Here is a 20,624-nt window from a genome sequence, read left to right on the forward strand (position 1 = left end):
AATGGTTCTGGGGCTAGAACTCTATCAAAGGCTCTAGATAAATAATCAAAAATGAGAGCCCAGTAAACATGTAACTTAGGACATGTCCAGAATAAGTGGGTCAACGTCCTCTCATCCTGCTTGCACCTCTCACACAGTGGTGAGGTGTCCGGGAATATTTTATGCAGTTTTACTTTTGAGTAGTGTAACCTGTGTATCACCTTAAACTGTACAAGGTTGTGTCTGGCATTCACTGAACTGTGGTTTATATTCCTGAGAGCTTCTACCCAGTCCTCATCTGAGATTTCTGAGCCAAGTTCTTGTTCCCAAGCACTTTTAATGGTGTCTGTGGATACCTCTATGTGGGCTTGTAGCACATCATACAGTCTAGAGACCGACCCTTTTGAATGGGGTTTGACAAGGATTAAGCTATCTAATGTAGGACTATTTGGCTTCATGCCATACTGTGGGATATGTGTCCTGAAGACATTCCTGATTTGGAGGTATCTGAAAAAATGTGTTGTTGGCATGTTGAACTTTCCCTGTAATTGTTGAAATTAAGTTAACTGACCATCTATGTATAGATTACCAATTGTTGTGAGCCCCTTCTCCCTCCACTGTGAAAACACCACATCATCCAATGCGGGGTAGAAAGCATGATTCAGGCAAATCGGGCTGTCAATGTATACAGTGGGTATGTTAAGAAAATACCTAATCTGTTTCCAGATCCTAAGCTTATGACATATGACTGGGTTTCACATATGATGGGCTATTAACAAGTGCAGGGAGTGAGGAACGTTGACAGGAGGCCTGCTCAATCAAAAGCCATGCAGGCATATCCTTCGGTCTCGTCGCAGGTAAGCTTTCCCTCCAGAAAGACACAATGTTCAGTTTAGCAGCCCAATAATACAGTTTCAAGTGAGGAAGGCCAAAGCCCCCCTCTATCTTGTACTTGCATAAATGCTTCTTTGAAATTCTGTCTGCCTTGTTATCCCATAAAAATGGAGTTACTATTGAATCCAGTTTCTTAAAATAGCTTTGTGGTATGAAATTGGGTAGACATTGGAAGAGGTAGAGAAACCTGGGTAGGACAACCATTTTAATAGCGTTTATACGACCAACCAAGGAGAAAGGCAGAGTTTTCCAAAAATCTGTATTTTGTTTAAGCTGATATATTTTCATGTCCCAATTCGCTTTCAATAGCTGATCAAGGTCTCTTGTCACTACAATGCCAAGGCTTGTGAACTTGTCCATCACTGTTCTAAATGGGGTAGATTGCAGAAATTGCATATCCACAGGCCGTGATATTGGCATCAACTCACTTTTTTGCCAGTTTATCTTGTAGCCAGAGAAGGAGCCAAATGTGTTTATCAAGTTAAGTAAGGGTGGAATAGAAGTTTTAGGCTTGGACAAAAACAAAAGAACATCGTCTGCATATAGGGAAATGTTGTGCTGTGTGTCCTTTATTTTAACAGAAGCTATATCGGCACATGCCCGAATGCGAGTAGCAAGGGGTTCCATGGCTATAGCGAAGAGAGCAGGCGAAATAGGGCACCACTGTCGGCACCCCTTGAACAAGCGGAATGACTGCGACATTTCTTGATTGGTTACCACGGACGCCATTGGGTGTGCATAAATAATTCTTATCCAATTAATAAATTCCTTTCCGAATCCGAAGTGCTCCAGAACCGACATCGTATATTTCCACTCAATCCGGTCAAACGCCTTCTCTGCATCAAGAGCTATTACCACTGCCTCAACCTTATGATCGTGATACATTACGTTGAAAAGACGTCTCAAATTGTAGTGTATATGTCGGCCCGGGACAAAACCTGTCTGGTCAGGGTGTATGATGTCAGAAATATATGTTTTCAATCGGTTTGCCAATATCTTTGTCAACACCTTGTTTTCTATGGGGAGTAACGACACGGGGCGATAAGGATTCCATGGAGATGTCATCTTATCTTTTTTCAAGATCAGTGCTATTGTAGCCTCATACAGTTTTTGCGGGAGTTTGGCATTTTCTTTGGATTGTTTAAACATTCGCAACATAAGTAGAGAGCTAGACTGGCGCAGTACTTCTTATAGAATTCTATTACATATCCATCGGGCCCAGGGGCCTTGCTGTTTGGAAATTGTGCTATCGCTGTGTTAATTTCCTCCAAAGTTATCCCTGCATCAAGTGCAGAAGCTGCCCCCCTGTCTAGTTTAGGAAGTCCACATTCAGCCAGAAAGCGTTCCATAGTTTGTGGATCAGTAGCATCGCATTTTGATTGGTATAGCTCTGAATAAAACTGCACAAAGCATTTATTAATATCCTGCGGATCTGTTACTATTTTACCCTTCTTGTCTTTTATTCTGTGAATAGCTCTAGATGCCTGTACATGCCTTAGCTGTCTTGCTAATAATTTGTGGTTTGTCACCCAGTTCAAAATAACTTTGTTGCGTTCTAGCAAGTAAAGAGCCCACCCGTTTCGAAAGGATGGTATTGTATTCATATTTTAACTTTGTGATCTTCTCAAGGACTGTATACGAGGAATTCGTCCTAAAAACGTTCTCCTGTTCCCCTAACTCTCTTTCAATTTCTCTTAGCCTAGTATTGGCGCGTTTCTTCCTTTCTGATGTATAAGAAATAATGTAACCTCTAATCACAGCCTTTAGAGATTCCCAAAGGGTGGAGTCGTCAACATCCCGTGTCGTTAGTTCAGAGGGAAAAGGCAATCTGCTCCTTCAAATATGGACAAAAAGCCTCATCTTTCAGCAGGTATGCGTCTAAGCGCCACGGTCGCCGACCTGTCGACATTTGGTCGAGTTTCAGCACCATGGACACAGGAGAGTGGTCCGTAATTAGAATAGGGTGATAGGTAACCGACTCAGCTGCTGAGATTAGTTTGGAGTCCAACAAAAAAATAGTCAATTCTGGAATATGATTTATGAACTGATGAAAAGAAAGAGTAATCCCTGTCTGTTGGGTGCGTCAATCTCCAAATATCGACAATGTTAAGGTTTGTCATCAATGTATTTAGACAGACACTGGCATTTGATTGTTGAAGTGACCTTGATAGCTGTTTATCTAAAAGAGGATCTAACGTACAGTTAAAGTCCCCTCCAACAATAACACTTGTATCCAAGATATTTGGTATGTCCTTAAATACCCTTTGAAAAAAATAATGGATCATCCCAAGTTGGGTCCATATAAATTGACCAAGGTTACTGGTTTCGAGTTCAGTGTACCATCCACAATAATATACCGACCATTAGGATCTGAAATCGAGGATGAGTAAACAAACAGAATGTTTTTCCTTATCAGAATTGCTACCCCTCTCGCTTTTGCATCAAAGTTAGACTGGTATATCTGACCGATCCAGCCGACTCGTAGCTTGGCCTGAGCGGAGCGTTTAACATGAGTTTCTTGAAGAAACACTATGTCAGCACCCAGTGATTTAAGATGAGTTTCTTGAAGAAGCACTATGTCAGCACCCAGTGATTTAAGATGAGTTTCTTGAAGAAACACTATGTCAGCACCCAGTGATTTAAGATGAGTTTCTTGAAGAAACACTATGTCAGCACCCAGTGATTTAAGATGAGTTTCTTGAAGAAGCACTATGTCAGCACCCAGTGATTTAAGATGAGTTTCTTGAAGAAACACTATGTCAGCACCCAGTGATTTAAGATGAGTTTCTTGAAGAAACACTATGTCAGCACCCAGTGATTTAAGATGAGTTTCTTGAAGAAGCACTATCTCAGCACCCAGTGATTTAAGATGAGTTTCTTGAAGAAACACTATGTCAGCACCCAGTGATTTAAGATGAGAAAAAAACCTTAGCTCGTTTCACCACATGCCCTAAGCCATTACAGTTCCAGCTGACTATCCTTATTCCACCTGGTCTACTCTGTGCTCTGTCACTATGTGGCATTTCTTATTTTAGAGCAAATTGTTGCTGTCATACAAAACTCAGAAGAAAAACCGTCCCGCCGTGCGGGAGCTTGTCATGCCACCTGTACTAATAATAAACGTGAACATAAAACACAGACCCCATCCCCCTTCCCGTCCCTTTAGTGAGTGACTTCCCCAAACGAAGCACTCCTTGGCTAACACACAAACTTTAGGGTGTCTAGACATACAGCTTGAACTAACTCGTCGTCTATAGATGCTCCGCATATACGCTAATATTAAATAACACTTAACACTTGACTCTCACGTTAGGAGGTGAGTGGCGCTAAAACATGATGTGCCAAACAATGCTATATTAGCCACAACATCTCACCAATCATAAGTCCCAAATTCTGATCTTCTAATCGAAAAGACATAGCCCGGAAATCCAAACACATTCCTGGCCTGTATTTGGTCATTTAGCCGGCTGACACAGCCGTTCTGTATCCTCAGCCAGGGAGCTTGCTTGTCAAGAACAGATCGGCCTCTTTTGGGTTGTCAAACGTACGTGTTGATCCTTCGACTGTCACCTTAAACCGGGCTGGGAAGAGGAATCCATATCGGATGTTGGCCGCCCTGCATTTGTTGCGTACCTCATCAAACTCTTTCCGTTGGTTCCTCACCTCCAAGGTAAGATCTGGGTAGAAAGACACCCTGGCTCCGTTGAAGTTAAGGGGGAACTTTTGACTAGCCAGCTTGAGGATGAGATCCCTGGTCTGGGGATAGTGCAGCCGTACAATGAATGGCCTTGGTGGCCCGCCCTTGGCCGGCTTCGTTGCCTGAGATCTGTGTGCGCGGTCGATCAGGATGGCCGTTTTGAAGTGTTCGCTCCCCAGCAGGGCCGGTATCAGCTCCGAGACAAATTCAGTGTGTTTCCCTTTCTCAGTGTCCTCCTGGATGCCACATATTCGGATGTTCTGGCGTCTTGAATGAGACTCAAGCATTTCCAGTCGGGCTTTCAGGGTTTTGTTGTCATTTTTTAACGTTGCGCACTGTTTCTCTATGTCCTGTAGCCTGGCCTCGTGATCGACTGTCGTCTGCTCAACCTCATGCACCCTTCTCTGAGTTGCCTTCACAGTTTCGGCCAAAGTCCCAATACTCTTTGAGATATCAGCCAACCTTGTGTCCACCTTCTTGCTTAGTGAGTTTATGGCAGCCAGTATGTCACTTTGCGTAGGCTCTGTGGGGGACTCTTGGAAGCTAGCCTCTTCAGCTAACTCCTCGTGGGTTGGCGACGTTGAAATTGGTTCGTTGTCTATCTCATTCAAATTATCTTGTTTAGCGCCCCCTTTTCTGGTGCTTTTTCCCTTTGTCATATTTGTTTGAAGATATAGGTCGTGAGAGGTTAAGATAAATACTAATTTGTTTCAAAATGGAGCGGAGCTCTAGCAAAGCACGTCTACTCCATAGCACGCTCTCTAGCGCCCCCCCCCCCCCCAAAAAAAGTATTTAATAATATTTCATTCATTCAGATCTAGGATGTGTTATTTTAGTGTTCACTTTATTTTTTTGAGCTGTGTATATTTCTTTTTAAAATAGCTTATTGACTACTTTTGAGGAATTGGGATGTCAAATGGATAGTGCCGTTTTCTGTGCAGTTCTATTTTAATTTAGACTTCAGATTGACTGTAGTACTGGGCAATGCAGGCAGAAAACCAACATTCCACACACCTTGCCAAAAAATAAGGAAATGGACTTTAATACTATAAATACTCTCAAATTATATATCTATTGCAACAGGTACTATTCAGTTGGTTGGCTTGTACATTATGAAGTAAATTAAAATCACACAACTTGGTGGCTACAGATGATTATAGTTCACCAGCTAGAACAGGAACCAGCGAGAAAGCAGGAACCAGAGAGAAGATCCTCTCTTTAGAACTCAGAGATCCATCTACCCAATCCATTCTAAACTCTGATAAACACATAGTTAAATTCCCCCTCCAGATGCTTTAACCATCTGTAAAAGGTCACATTCCCATGACAGCTCAATACAAACCCAAAGCTGTCCAAAGAGGAACAGTGGAGGATGTCCACAATACAAATATAAAAAAATGGATATGCCAGTAACGGTGCGTGGGTAAAATCACTGGGGAAGCCAAGCCACAACCCCCCCCCCCCCCCCAAGAAAATATATATTTAACCTGTTAATTCATATGCCTTGCAACTGTGATATATATGCCAAAAGGCTGGGACAATAAGACAGTAGCAGAATAAATTCAACCAAACCTTTGTTTTTATCACAGAACCGGATAGGAACCTCTGTCCAGTGAAGACCACAAAGCATATTGCATGTACAGTAACATTAGCAAGTTAATGTTTCCGATATCGTTGGACAACTAAATAACAATTGCTTTAGAACCACAGAGAGTTACTGCAAGTCGCAAAGGAAACAGGAGCTGCCTCTACTATTCCAGCACCATTTCACCGTCATCAAATCACCTCTGCTTAGTCTAAAACACTGACAACTAAAAGACACCAAAAACAATCTAGTCCAATCAATGTAAGCTGAATATGTGGCTGTCCATTGTTCTGATTTGTGTGTGTGTGTGTGTTCGTGCAAGCAGAAAAACATGTTGACTCACCAATGCCATCCTCCTCTCTCTCATGTTGATTAAACAGTATATCACTCGGTCATACAGTACACACTTTTATTTTTTGTTATCCTAGAATTAAGTAAAACCACAAGTCCAATTCCCTATCTCCATCCATGGCTAACTTAGTACATTTGTTTTTTGTTTTGTTTTTTTGGTGCGCCAGGACCATTCACAGTTCAGCTCAATGCTGATGGCAATTTTAATGCTTTTTTTTGTCATGGGAGGCCAGATCCTCACTGTTTTCTCTTGCATACAATGCTACGGGCGGCAACAATGTCATACTGGTTTGGAGCAGACATCATCAGATAGATGGCCTACACATGGAGACAGAGGGGCGCTGTTTCACTCGCTCAGATGCTTTCTCCTATGAGATACATTCAGCCTCTCGAAAATTGAAGGAACATTATGAAAACACAGAGACGAAAAATTATTCAATCTATGTTTTTTTTATTTTTAGGTCAATGGGGGTATGCTCAACTACAGCACATGGTGTAAATCATAAGACCAGTCCAGACCTGCTTGGTGTATTGAACCTGCCAATAAAACCCCAGTCAGTGCTCTCTCTTGAGCCTGAGTCAGTGGGACATCTGTAACTATAGGCCATGGGCCTGCTGGGTTGTAGGTATTAAGCTCCCTAACTGACATACCCACTCACCTGGCCCAGCAGGGGGTGTTTGCGATCTGGGTACACATATGTGTAGAACCTCAGAATCACCCTAGCAGCAGTGAACCAGGATACAGACTTACACTCAGTCTAGGGAGTGGCAAAGGCTTAGAGACCCTCCTCCTATTCATCTTGTCTGGAGACTTGAGTGATGACCAGCTTTCACAGGCCTTTACCCTTTACTCAAACTCCTGCTGAAGCCCTGCCACCGCTGCCTTTCTTTATGGAACAAATCAGCAAAGAATCTGCAAGGTCCTTACTTGAGTTTGTGATGTCCCTAAATCTCTACAGGACAAATGGGCATGCAATGCCACTGCTTTATTTTAGAATGATCTTTGAGAATAGGCCCTAATAAGGAGAAATGAAGAGAGAATATTGATATTCTGCTGCAGAAGTGACAGACGAGTCCTGCCAGAGAGATAACAGTAGAAAGACCTGCTACACAGGAACATGGGAGTGTGTGTGGGGTTGAAAGGTTAGAAGTGGGAGGTTCAGAACAGAGCTTGTATCCACACTTCCAATGGACAAACTAACACACTGTAAAATAGACATATAGTAATGACCAAAAGTCCATAAAATCATGATGAAAACCATAACAATATGCTTCTCTTTTAACTACTGCAGTGCAACTTGGAACCAAAAACTTATGTCATGAGATTTTACAGAAAACTGGCCCTTGACTTGTCATTTCAAGAGCATATGGCCATGTAGTCATTGTGCTATTGTCCTACAAAACTCCTCTCCAACTCTCCTTTGTTTGGTGTCAAGGGGGGGGGGGGGGGGGGGGGATTACATACAGTGCACACAGAACAGGGTCATCAAGCCTCTCCAAATGAGGCATCTCCTCACACCCGGCATTCACCCTCTCTGTGACATGACTGTGGAACCATGAAGATGTGTGGTTACATAAGAGGCAAGCATCCGATAAAAGTATGTAACATGTGCAGTAGTCAATCTGTAAGATAATTAAAAACCCACAATCATTCGGAAGGAACCATCCTTTCCCAACAGAACCTTCACAAATTCTCTCGATGACATCATCATCAGCAGCAGCAAAGACACCACTGATATGTGGAATCTATTACTGGCAATATCTCAGCAACATGAATCGCACAGAGAAACAGCAGCTCAGTCAGGCTGGTTCTTCAAATGGACTGCTATAACATTGTTGATCATGTTGAACAATCATGCTAAATTAGGTACTTACATCGTAGGCCTCTCTGCTGTTCCTCAGCCAGCAGCGGCTCAGCTCACTCAGCTCCACAATGGGCTGCACCTTCAGCCTCACCGAGTCCCCAGACTGACGGATCTTCTCCACGATCTCGTCCCGGCTCTTACTCTCCACGTTGTGCCCGTTGATCTCAACCAACCTGTCTCCAGGCACCAGCCCCAGCGCCAGGTCCTTGGTCCCGGCTCCAGGCTCAGCGAAGTGAACCACGCGGCGGTAGGCCCCACCATCAGGCTGCTGGTCCAACATGGTTGTGCGGCGCAAGGAGAATCCAAAGTCTCCTGTGTTGCGGCGCTGTAGCTCCAGTTCCCTGGGCTCGGGCATGGGCAGCGCCAAGACGCCAGGCAGCTGCAGGTCTGCCGGGAAGGTCTTCTCCACCACCTCTGGGATATGAACCCTCTTCCCAGCCCTGCCATGGCCCTGGCGATGCAGATGGGAGTAATGTCTGTGGTGGTCAAACACCTTGTTCTCTATCTGGGGAGATGGTTGTGTTGAGCTTGGTGTGGAGGCCTCAGAGACACTATCCTCTTTGTTTTTCTGGGAGGAAAAGCGCTTCATGACCTGGCCCACCTGGGAGTTCTGCTTTGCCAGGCTGCCGAACTTTGCCGCTCGCTCCTTAACAGAGGTGCGACAGGGATCCTGTCCCCACTCCCCCTTGATGTCATCACTGGAGCTGCCGGCACTCATCTGGCCCAAGTCCAGGACCATGCTGCCACGGTTGCTGAAGCGATCAGCATCTAGATCAGTAAGGCTGAGCTCTGTGTTGCTGGCTACCTTAATAGGGATGGGGCTGGAGATCTCCAGCTTGCCTTTGTTGTCCCGCTTAGAGCCTCCTCGGTGGAGGTTGAAGAAGCCCCGTCGCTGGCTCATTTCCTCCAGACTATTCAGCTCTGCCTGGGACATCCTCTCCTTTTTGTCCTTTTTGTCCTTCTTCCTCTCATCCTTGTCTTTGTCTTTCTTGATCAGATGAAACATATTTGGCTCCAAATAGCAACCCCCTCAAGGTTGGTTTGTGTAGGTTTAAACAAGGGGGGTTCCATACACAAGTGAGGTTTCAATTCAGGCTTTCAACCCTGGTCATGGAAGCATCTGGGTGACAGTTAGGAATGTCATCAATAGAGGGGCCCTGAGGAGAGAGGTAAGTAAGTCTTAGGCAATAATCCAACAATCATCCAATACAATGGCAATGAGATATCATTACAGATCAGGTGTCATGCCCATGGCTAAAGACAAACCCTCATGACATGCAACAAACCTGTGAAATATAATGTGTCATGCATGTTTATCCAGAACATGAGGGTATGAGTCAGCTTTACAAAGCAATGCATTTCAATGTGTCAATTAACTTAAAATCACCAAGAGCTAGGTAGAAGAAACCCGACACTGTTGTTGTAGTGAGGGTATCACGTGTTAGAGGCTGCCTTTCATTAAATAACAATGTTGCTTCTTCTCTGTGTGAAACTTCTCAAAACCACTACACTGACACATGATTTTAAGAGGACACTTTTCTAAAGCAGGTTATTATGTGGTTTCCAAAAGAAGTTGGTATGCTGATGTCTTGTGTAACATTTCATTGATGTGACAAATACTATTATTTGCAGGTTGTCGGTGGGAAGGATATGGCACTTAATAATGCACTTAATAATGCAAAGAGAGTGTGTCCCTGTGGACCCTTCACAAATGTGCTCGAAGAAAAGAGACCAGTAGGAGTTCTGTGTTTCTGAAGTAGACCCCCTTTACACCAGTACAGTCCTGAGGAACCAAAGAATATAGCTAGCTGTCACAGCGAAACAATTTATAAATCTGTGTATGAATCATCATCTTCCAATCAGGTTGCTGATTCAAGAGCCATTCCCTTCCTGACCACCTCACTGCAGCCTCACTGTTACACATCAACTAAGCTACTGATCCTCCCCGTGCGTTTCGTGCCGCATGGCACTGCATTGAGAAGCACATGCATGCAAACACTGAGTAGACAATCTAAAAACTAAAGGATATAAACTAAATACAAACCGGCAATATCACAGTAGCCTATAATGTCTGCAATACGATAGCGTATGCGAGCCACTTACCCTATAACTATCCACAGTGAGAAATAATGACATTAACGTAAATCAATGTGACCAGTTTGGTTACACCTGAAACATATCCCTAACATAATTGATACATTGTCGCTGTCTACTCGTGTATCCACAACTGTGGATAGGTTACTGTCGCGGCTAGTAACAGTTTGGTCATAATGCGCTCACATTAAGCTACTTTGCCTTCATTATCACACCGGTGGCTTCAGATGACAAACAGTTTCATCGAGAGAGGAAAGATGTACAGACCCGGGTCTATTTATGTATTTTATCAGGGGACTTGTAGGTTACTCACCACTCAGTGATATGCAGGTTTAGAGTTGGTGAACTGTCCGATGAAGGGTTGAACGAGAATGTCAGTAGCTTTTCACCAGTTTACTGTACAGTGTCGATGCAGGGCAGTCGAGAAGTGCAGTCTTTTAACGCAATAGTTACCGTCAGCCGGTTCGCAGTGACCCCTCCTGGCTGATTTGAGGACATATAGGGACCCAGTCTCAGCCCAGCGAAAAAAAGATGGGAGGGATCATAGACTGATTGGGAAACAGTGTGGAAGTAGTCTGTTGACTAACCTGTGCATTTAGCGTACTTTAGAACAGGCCTCTCCAACCCTGTTACTGGAGAGCTACCCTCATGTAAGTTTTTGCTCCAAACCCAGTTGTAATTAACCAGGAGTGAAAACCTACAGTATTGTATCTCTCCAGGAATAGGGTTAGAGAGCCCTGCATCGAATGACTGTGTGCAAAAAATATATATTATCTTAATAGGTTATAGGTCCCTACTGTAGGCTACTGATACAGGCTATTGTCTGTAATTTCATATAAATAATAATGTCAAAAGTAGCCTAGTCTATAGGCCTGGCCTAGGCTATTGTAGCCATACTTCCTAACTTTGTCCATTTGTTTTCCAATTGAACAGGCTCATTTTTGATAGAAAATATTATGTAGGAAAAAAAATATTATGTAGGATCATTAACAATTAAACAAAAGTTTGGAAAGTTAAACTCAGCAAAAAAAGTAAATCCTCTCACTGTAAACTGCGTTTATTTTCAGCAAACTTAACATGTGTAAATATTTGTATGAACATATGATTCAACAACTAAGACATAAACTGAACAAGTTCCACAGACATGTGACTAACAGAAATTGAATAATGTGCCCCTGAACAAAGGGGGGGTCCAAATCAAAAGTAACAGTCAGTATTTGGTGTGGCCGCCAGCTGCATTAAGTACTGCAGTGCATCTCCTCCTCATGGACTGCACCAGATTTGCCAGTTCTTGCTGTGAGATGTTACCCCCCTCTTCCACCAAGGCACCTGCAAGTTCCCGGACATTTCTGGGGGGAATGGCCCTAGCCCTCACCCTCCGATCCAACAGGTCCCAGAAGTGCTCAATGGGATTGAGATCCGGGCTCTTCTCTGACCATGGCAGAACACTGACATTCCTGTCTGCAGGAAATCACGCACAGGACGAGCAGTATGGCTGGTGGCATTGTCATGCTGGAGGGTCATGTCAGGATGAGCCTGCAGGAAGGGTACCACATGAGGGAGGAGGATGTCTTCCCTGTAAAGCACAGCGTTGAGATTGCCTGAAATGACAACAAGCTCAGTCCGATGATGCTTTGACCCGCGCCCCAGACCATGACGGACCCTCCACCTCCAAATCGATCCCGCTCCAGAGTACAGGCCTCGGTGTAACGCTCAGTCCTTCGATGATAAACACAAATCCGATCATCACCCCTGGTGAGACAAAACCACGACTCGTCAGTGAAGAGCACTTTTTGCCAGTCCTGTCTGGTCCAGCGACGGTGGGTTTGTGCCCATAGGCGACGTTGTTGCCGGTGATGTCTGGTGAGGACCTGCCTTACAACAGGCCTACAAGCCCTCAGTCCAGCACCTCTCAGCCTATTGCAGACAGTCTGAGCACTGATGGAGGGATTGTGTGTTCCTGGTGTAACTCAAGCAGTTGTTGTTGCCATCCTGTACCTGTCCCGAAGGTGTGATGTTCGAATGTACCGATCCTGTGCAGGTGTTGTTACACGTGGTCTGCCACTGCGAGGACGATCAGCTGTCCATCCTGTCTCCCTGTTGCGCTGTCTTAGGTATCTCACAATACAGACATTGCAATTTATTGCCCTGGCCACATCTGCAGTCCTCATGCCTCCTTGCAGCATGCCTAAGGCACGTTCATGCAGATGAGCAGGGACCCTGGGCATCTTTCTTTTGGTGTTTTTCAGAGTCAGTAGAAAGGCCTCTTTAGTGTCTTAAGCTTTCATAACCGTGACCTTAATTGCCTACCATCTGTAAACTGTTAGTGTCTTAATGACCGTTCTAGATGCAATTTCAAAATTTGGCTGTGCACCAGGAGTTTTTCTCTTGTTATATCAGTCACTGAAAGTCACTCAATTAATGTTTATTAATTGTTAATGGTTCATTGAACAAGCATGGGAAACAGTGTTTAAACCCTTTACAATAAAGATCTGTGAAGTTATTTGGATTTTTACTCATTTTCTTTGAACGACAAGGTCCTGAAAAAGGGAAATTTCTTGTTTTGCTGAGTTTATATCTTACAAGTGTGTTTTAAAAAAAATACAATCCTCATCTGGACTAACGTTGAATGGCATGTGGTTCATCATATACAAAGGACCATGATAAAGGCATTTCAGAAAAGCATAGTCCCTAACTGTTCATCATTTAAAGGGATAGTTAACACAAATGACAAAATTACACTTCAGTTTCCTTAGCCTCTAAGCCAGGGGTGTCAAACTCATTCCACAGAGGACTGAGTGTCTGTGTGTTTGTGCTTTTTTCTTTCAATTAAGACCTAGACAACCAGGTGAGGGGAGTTCCTTACTCATTAGTGACCTTAATTCAACAATCCAATACAAGGGTGGAGCAAAAACATGCAGACATTCGACCCTCGGTGGAATGAGTTTGACACAAGCTGTAAGCAGTCTTTGAACAAGGTATGACAGCAATCCATGCTTCTTCGGGTTCATTTCCTTGACATCAAATGCATCTGTGGAACAAATCTCATTCGAGTCATGGGACCAATATTAGCATTTGTCACGCATCATGTTCAAATCATCTATAAGGGACTTTGTTGAGCTTTACAATCAATTTCAGATACTTTTGGATGATTTGGACATGATGCACGGAAAATGCTAATATCGATCCCATGACTTGAATGGGATTTGTGTTACAAATGTTAAAATGTTAGCATTTAGAAACCATGCAAGGGAAATAAAACCAACGCATGGATTGCTGAAATACCTTGTCCAGTATCTGTTTACAGTGTAAAGAAACCAATGTGATAATTTATCATTTGGGTGAACTATCCCTTTAACAGCTGTCCTACTTTACTTGGTTAGAGTTCAGATGTAGGTGTAGCATATCTCCTTTATTCTTTGCCTGTTTCGATGATATGTTTCTTTTCATAGGCTACATGGAACAAAACATAATAGTATCCACTGTTAATTCTGGAATCATTTTATTCAGTGATGTACAAAAATGTATGACATTGTTTTCCTGGAGATCCAATTTACCAAACCAAGGCATCTAAAGTTAGTGCTTGGTTCTGAAATGGGCTCACTGCTCAACAATGCATTCTTGATACATTCTTTGCTACGAAGTTCACAACTAGTTCCCTAATGGAATTTGGGGCAATTTTGTTTTTCTTATTGTTTTTCATGTGAACACAGTCCGAGTGAGCACATTCTCATCAAAAAACAGAACTCAGTTGCTCAAAAGATACCTCGTTAAAGTTACTCAAGTCATCTTCTAATCAAGAGGAAAAGGGCAATTTTCTCTAAGAATCACTAGATTCTAACATGAGTTAAAACTGGTATGGTACTGAGAAAATCATTTTATGATAAAAGGCCCCCCAAAAATTTTAATAATAATAGCTTGATAAATGGTCAAAATAATTTGTTTATTGTACAGTGCATTCGGGAAAGTATTCAGACCCCTTGACTTCTTCCACATTTTGTTTCATTACAGCCTTATTCTCAAATGGATTAAATTAAATGTTTTCCTCATCAATCTACACACAATACCCCATAATGACAAAGCGAAAAAGTTTTTTTTTAAATACAGAAATACATTATTTATATAAGTATTCAGACCCTTTCCTGTGAGACTCGAAAATGAGCTCAGGTGCATCCTGTTTCCATTGATCATCCTTGAAATGTTTCTACAACTTGATTGGAGTCCACCTGTGTTAAATTCAATTGATTGGACATGATTTGGAAAGGCACACACCTGTCTATATAAGGTCCCACAGTTGACAGTGCATGTCAGAGCAAAAACCAAGCCATGAGGTTGAAGGAATTGTCCCTAGAACTCCGAGATATGAAGTTTGGAACCACCAAGACTATTCTTAGGCTGCCCGGCCAAACTTAGCAATCGGGGGAGAAGGGTCTTGGTCAGGGGGGTGACCAAGAACCCGATGGTCACTTTGACAGAGCTCCAGAGTTCTTCTGTGGAAAGACAATCATCACTGCAGCACTCCATCAATCAGGCCTTTATTGTAGAGTGGCCCGAAGGAAGCTACTCCTCAGTAAAAGACACATGACAGCCCGCTTGGAGTTTGCCGAAAGGAACCTAAAGGACTCATGAGAAACAAGATAATCTGGTCTGATGAAATCAAGATTGAACTCTTTGGCCTGAAAGCTAAGCGTCACATCTGGAGGAAACCTGGCACCATCCCTACGGTGAAGCATGGTGGTTGCTGCAACATGCCGTGGGCATGTTTTTCAGCGGTAGGGACTGGGAGACTAGTCAGGATCGAGGGAAAGAGCCCTGATGAAAACCTGCTACAGAGCACTCAGGACCTTGGACTGGGGCGAAGGTTCACCTTCCAATAGGACAATGCCCCTAAGCACACAGTCAAGACAATGCAGAAATGGCTTCGGGACAAGTCTCTGAATGTGCTTGAGTGGCCCAGCCACTCAACCCAATCAAACATCTCTGGAGATACCTGAAAATAGCTGTGCAGTGATACTCCCCATCCAACCTGACAGAGCTTGAGAGGATCTGCAGAGAAGAATGTGAGAAACTCCCCAAATACAGGTTTACCAAGCTTGTAGCGTCATACCCAAGAAGACTTGAGGCTGTCATCGCTGCCAAAGCTGCTACAACAAAGTACTGAGTAAATGGTCTGAACACTTATGTAAATGTTATATTTCAGTTTGAGTTTTTTTGTACATTTGCAGGAATTTCTTAACCTGTTTTTGCTTTGTCATTATTGGGTATTGTGTGTAGATTGATGAAAAAAATAGGTCAAGGGTCATTTTAGGATAAGGCTGTAACGTAACAAAATGTGAGAAAAGTCGAGGGGTCTGAATACTTTCCGAATGCACTGAATATGTTGTAATAGTGGCAAGTGTTATTTCCTTTGGAAACCATATCATTGGTTATATTATAGATGTTATATGAATAGTTACCACGGTGGTTGCATTTGTACCCGTGTACACTCCAGGCATAAGCAGCACATTTTCTTTTAGTTAGAGTAGTAGAATACACAAGGTGCAATTTAGAAATTTGGCTGTGCATCAGAAGATTTTCTCTTGTTCTATCAGTCACTGAAAGTCACTCAATTAGCCATGTCAGCTAACAATTTTTTGATTAGTAAGTTATTCTAGCCAGTTATCTAAACATGTAATAATCATGACCAAATAATGACCGGGCATGCAGAGCAGGTGCCCAGGGACCGTGACCTCCAGGGGGAACCTCATTGATCCAGGGGGCCCTTTTGTACTCTGTCTTACTGTAAACAAATTAAATCAGAGGAGGAAGTAAAGGAAGAATATTTAAAGGAAAGGACAGATTGATAGTTCACAGCCAGGACTTCTTGCCTCTGCCTGTTTTGGACATGTTGACCAGTTTGGCCTTAGTGCGTTCTTTCTCATCTGGGCTCCTCTTGGAGGTGCACTCTACTGTGGAGTCCGTCTCAAAGGAGATGGCAGGGATGTGGGTTGACAAGATGCCACTGCTCTTCTCCTGGGACATGGGAGGGGGGGTCTGCAGGACCACCCTGCCTCGTAGGGAGTGTTTGAGCTGCAGCAGCAGAGGGTTGTGGTTGTGATACAGATCCACGCGTTCCACAGGGTCCCTCTCTGGCTCGCAACATGTGGAGCAGGCCGAGCACAACACATGGAAAATATAGACCCAGCCCAGGTAGTGCAGCTCCACAATGTTCAGGATGAAGCATCCCAGGCTGATGCTGAACATGAAGTTGAGGAAGATGGTCTTTTCCGTGGCACGAGACACAAAGCAGTCAGTCCGGTTGGGACAGGGGTAGGTCTCACAGCGGAACAGGTGAGGCACTTCAAAGCCAAACAAGTAGTACTGGCCCACAAGGAAGGCTATCTCCATGATGGAGCGCAGCACCACGTGGATGATGTAGGTCAGTAGTACCTGGCTGGACAGCTCGGTGGGGTCCTCCCCCACCTCCCTCAAGTCCTCCTCCAGCAGGCTTTGCTCCACACACTCCCCTTCCCGGGCGCCCCACTCCTCCTCATAGTGGGGGTTGAAGGAGGGGCTGCTGGCCCCCACGGCTTCCCCACCCTCCACCCCTACATGTTTGAGCCTTTCACATGCAGGAGGGTGCTTGGCGACCACCTGGATCTTCTCAATCTCTAACTTCTCATCCTTGGCGATCTTGTGCAACACGTAGACAATGTAGAAGATGGACGGTGTGGAGACGAGTACGATCTGGAAGACCCAGAAGCGCAGGTGTGAGACAGGGGCGAAGGTGTCATAGCAGACGTTGTTGCAACCAGGTTGCAGGGTGTTGCAGGTGAACTTAGACTGCTCATCGCTGTACACCGCGTCCCCTACCAGGGTCACCAGTAGGATGCGGAATATAAGCAGCATGGTCAGCCAGATCTTGCCGATCACCGTGGAGTGGTTCTGCACCTCCGTTAGGAAGCGGCCAAGAATGGACCAGTCTCCCATTTCTTAACCTGGGGGAACACAGATGAAGAATAAACAGCAGCAGGCCTATGGTGTGTTGAACCCACCACACTACAACAGCATTATGCCCCACAGACAACTCAATATTAATGCTACATCATGAATCTTTTGAAGGAGCGAGACATCGATGGAGCCTGCTCATCTGCAACACTGTCTTATTTCCTTGTACTTTATCAAGATCTTTTAATAAGTGAGCCATCAATACATGTTAGTCTCACTACTGAAAATGTAGGGTCTATTGCAGGATGGGCTCATGCTCAGTCAACAGAACCATGAAGCCATAAAACACATCAAACACATCAAACACATCAACATCCATTAGAGGAGCCTCAAAATACTTAGCTGAATTGTCTTTTCATGTTGGCTTTTTGTACTTTCCCTTTGATACAGATTAGTGTCTTTATGTGAACACAGAATTTATTTAAAAATAAAAAGACGAACTGTTTACAAACTATGTTTGAACCTTTCTCTATGTGTTATGTCGATGTTTTTGGTTTTATATACAGTTGAAGTCAGAAGTTTACATAAACTTTAGCCAAATACATTTAAACTCAGTTTCACAATTCCTGACATTTAATCCTAGTAAAAATTCCTTGTCTTAGGTCAGTTAGGATCACCACTTTACTTTAAGAATGTGAAATGTCAGAATAATAGTAGAGGGAATGATTTATTTAGGCTTTTATTTCTTTCTCACATTCCCAGTGGGTCAGAGGTTTACATACACTCAATTAGTATTTGGTAGCGTTGCATTTAAATTGTTTAACTTGGGTCAAACCCACAATAAATTGGGTGAATTTTGGCTCATTCCTCCTGACAGAGCTGGTGTAACTGAATCAGGTTTGTAGGCCTCCTTAATCACACACGCTTTTTTCAGTTCTGCCCACGAATGTTTTAGAGGACGGAAGTCAGGTCTTTGTGATGGCCACTCCAATACCTTGACTTTGTTGTCCTTTAGCCATTTTGCCACAACTTTGGAAGTACGCTTGGGGTCATTGTCCATTTGGAAGACCCATTTGCGACCAAGCTTTAACTTCCTGACTGATGCCTTGAGATGTAGCTTCAATATAGCCAAATAATTTCCATCCTCATGATGCCATCTATTTTGTGAAGTGCACCAGTCCCTCCTGCAGCAAAGCATCTCCACAACATGATGCTGCCACCCCCGTGCTTCACGGTTGGGATGGTGTTCTTCGGCTTGCAAGCATCCCCCTTTTTCCTCCAAACATAACAATGGTCATTATGGCCAAACAGTTTCATCAGACCAGAGGATTTTCTCCAAAAAGTACAATCTTTGTCCCCATGTGCAGTTGCAAACCGTAGTCTGGCTTTTTTATGGCGGTTTTGGAGCAGTGGCTTCTTCCTTGCTGAGCGGCCTTTCAGGTTGGGTCGATATAGGACTAGTTTTACTGTGGATATAGATACTTATGTACCTGTTTCCAACCAGCATCTTCACAAGGTCCTTTGCTGTTGTTCTGGGATTAATTTGCACTTTTTGCACCAAAGTACGTTCATCTCTAGGAGACAGAACGGGTCGTCCCATGGTGTTTATACTACCTTCAGGTGTTTGGAAATTGCTTCCAAGAATGATCCAGACTGGTGGAGGTCTACAATCTTTTTTTCTGGGGTCTTGGCTGATTTCTTTTGATTTTCTCATGATGTCAAGCAAAGAGGCACTGAGTTTGAAGGTAGGCCTTGAAATACATCCACAGGTACACCTCCAATTGACTCAAATTATGTCAATTAGCCTATCAGAAGCTTCTAACGCCATGACATCATTTTCTGGAATTTTCCAAGCTGTTTAAAGGCACTGTGAACTTAGTGTATGTAAACTTCTGACCCACTGGAATTGTGATACAGTGATTTATAAGTGAAATAATCTGTCATTAAACACTTTTTGGAACAATTACATGTGTCATGCACAAAGTAGATGTCCTAACCGACTTGCCAAAACAACAGTTTGTTAACAAGATATTTGTGGAGTGGTTGAAAAATGAGTTTTAATGACTCCAACATTAGTGTATGTAAACTTCTGACTTCTACTGTATGTGTTGTTTAAATTAGTGATCTTGGTTATTCTAAATACTATGGAAAAAATGCTTAATTTAAATGATTATGAAGTAGAAAGAGAAAATGAAAAATAGATTACACTCTCCATAATACCGACAGACACAAACTACATAACTAATAATAATATCTCACTGATTGAATAAATGTGCACTTTGTAAATGTACCCTACCCCTCCACTCAACCTATTCAACAACAGTCCATGGTGAAAAGGAAAACACTGACTGCAGCCTGTCATTGCCAAAATGCAAAAACAGCTGAAAATGTCCACATGGCACATACAGATCCTAATAAATGATTTCTGGAGGAACTTACCTTAGGAAAATGTCTTTCTTTCCTATCCAAATCTGGAAAAATGCCAAAGCAAGCAATCTGCATAACTATATTTGATGTGGGAGATGGTTACTGGACGTTATGGAGTCTATTGAGCTGGATGAGGAGAGAATGGGCTGACCAGACATATTCCCAAACTCTGAAACACTCATTGTACTGTATGTGAACAAAGGCTTTCAACATGCAGTGGGACAAAGACTTAAATGTACAATGGGGTGCACTTTTTCTGAACAGCTGTTCACAGTCAAGCATAGAGTTCAAAGAACGTGCTAGAAAAAAATTGCAACAATACTGATTTGTGAATTGATATCTGCCTGCTTTTAAAAGGTAGAGCTAAGGAAATGGGATAAAAATCAATAATGTGAGAGACACCCATACCTATCTATTTACAATTTGCTGGATAATTGCAATAAAATAAAGTAATGGTCAACCTTTGGGATAATATAATTCTAAAGCATCTTCATAACCATGTCTTTATTTCAACATAACCAGCTAAATTTACAATGACAACTCCAGGTGGCAGTACTACTAGGTCTACTACTGGATGTATAGTTATCCACAGATCCACTTGCTGAGTCAGTCCTTGTTTTTACAGATTCATTTATCCCAATGCCCTGAAACCTTATACCAGTTGAGTTATCAGTCATCCGCTAAGTAAAAACAAACAAGTCTAATCTGCAAATGTTCTCATTTTCCATCTTGTTAGTATTGTGGCTTGGTCAGGCCTAATTTAGTGTAGATCATTAGTTAGCAGTTAGGAACACTCAGGACACAA

General features: G+C 43.1%; 2 protein-coding genes across 3 annotated transcripts in view; both read right to left on the bottom strand.

The window, feature by feature from the left end:
• LOC110537246 (unconventional myosin-XVIIIa) overlaps positions 1 to 10,939 on the bottom strand; it is a 105,570-nt gene extending 94,631 nt beyond the window's left edge. The window contains exons 1-2 of one of the 2 annotated variants that reach the window (XM_036937255.1): positions 10,779 to 10,939; positions 8,382 to 9,528 (exon numbers count right to left, since the gene is read on the bottom strand). In XM_036937255.1, the coding sequence (XP_036793150.1) occupies positions 8,382 to 9,377 (996 nt within the window). In that variant the 5' untranslated portion in view covers positions 9,378 to 9,528; positions 10,779 to 10,939. Of the gene's footprint in view, positions 1 to 8,381; positions 9,529 to 10,778 lie in introns of those variants that run through there. The other variant, XM_036937256.1, reaches the window with a different exon arrangement.
• Positions 10,940 to 15,730: 4,791 nt separating this feature from the next.
• LOC110536826 (gap junction delta-2 protein-like) lies at positions 15,731 to 19,941 on the bottom strand. Its single transcript, XM_021622502.2, has 2 exons — positions 19,832 to 19,941; positions 15,731 to 17,442 (listed from the first exon to the last, which is right to left on the bottom strand). Exon 2 carries the CDS (start codon positions 17,432 to 17,434, stop codon positions 16,313 to 16,315), a length of 1,122 nt encoding a protein of 373 aa, XP_021478177.1. The 5' UTR covers positions 17,435 to 17,442; positions 19,832 to 19,941; the 3' UTR covers positions 15,731 to 16,312.
• Positions 19,942 to 20,624: the final 683 nt, after the last annotated feature.

This window comes from Oncorhynchus mykiss, chromosome 12 (genome assembly GCF_013265735.2).
Source record: "Oncorhynchus mykiss isolate Arlee chromosome 12, USDA_OmykA_1.1, whole genome shotgun sequence".
In the NCBI taxonomy this organism is placed as follows: domain Eukaryota; kingdom Metazoa; phylum Chordata; class Actinopteri; order Salmoniformes; family Salmonidae; genus Oncorhynchus; species Oncorhynchus mykiss.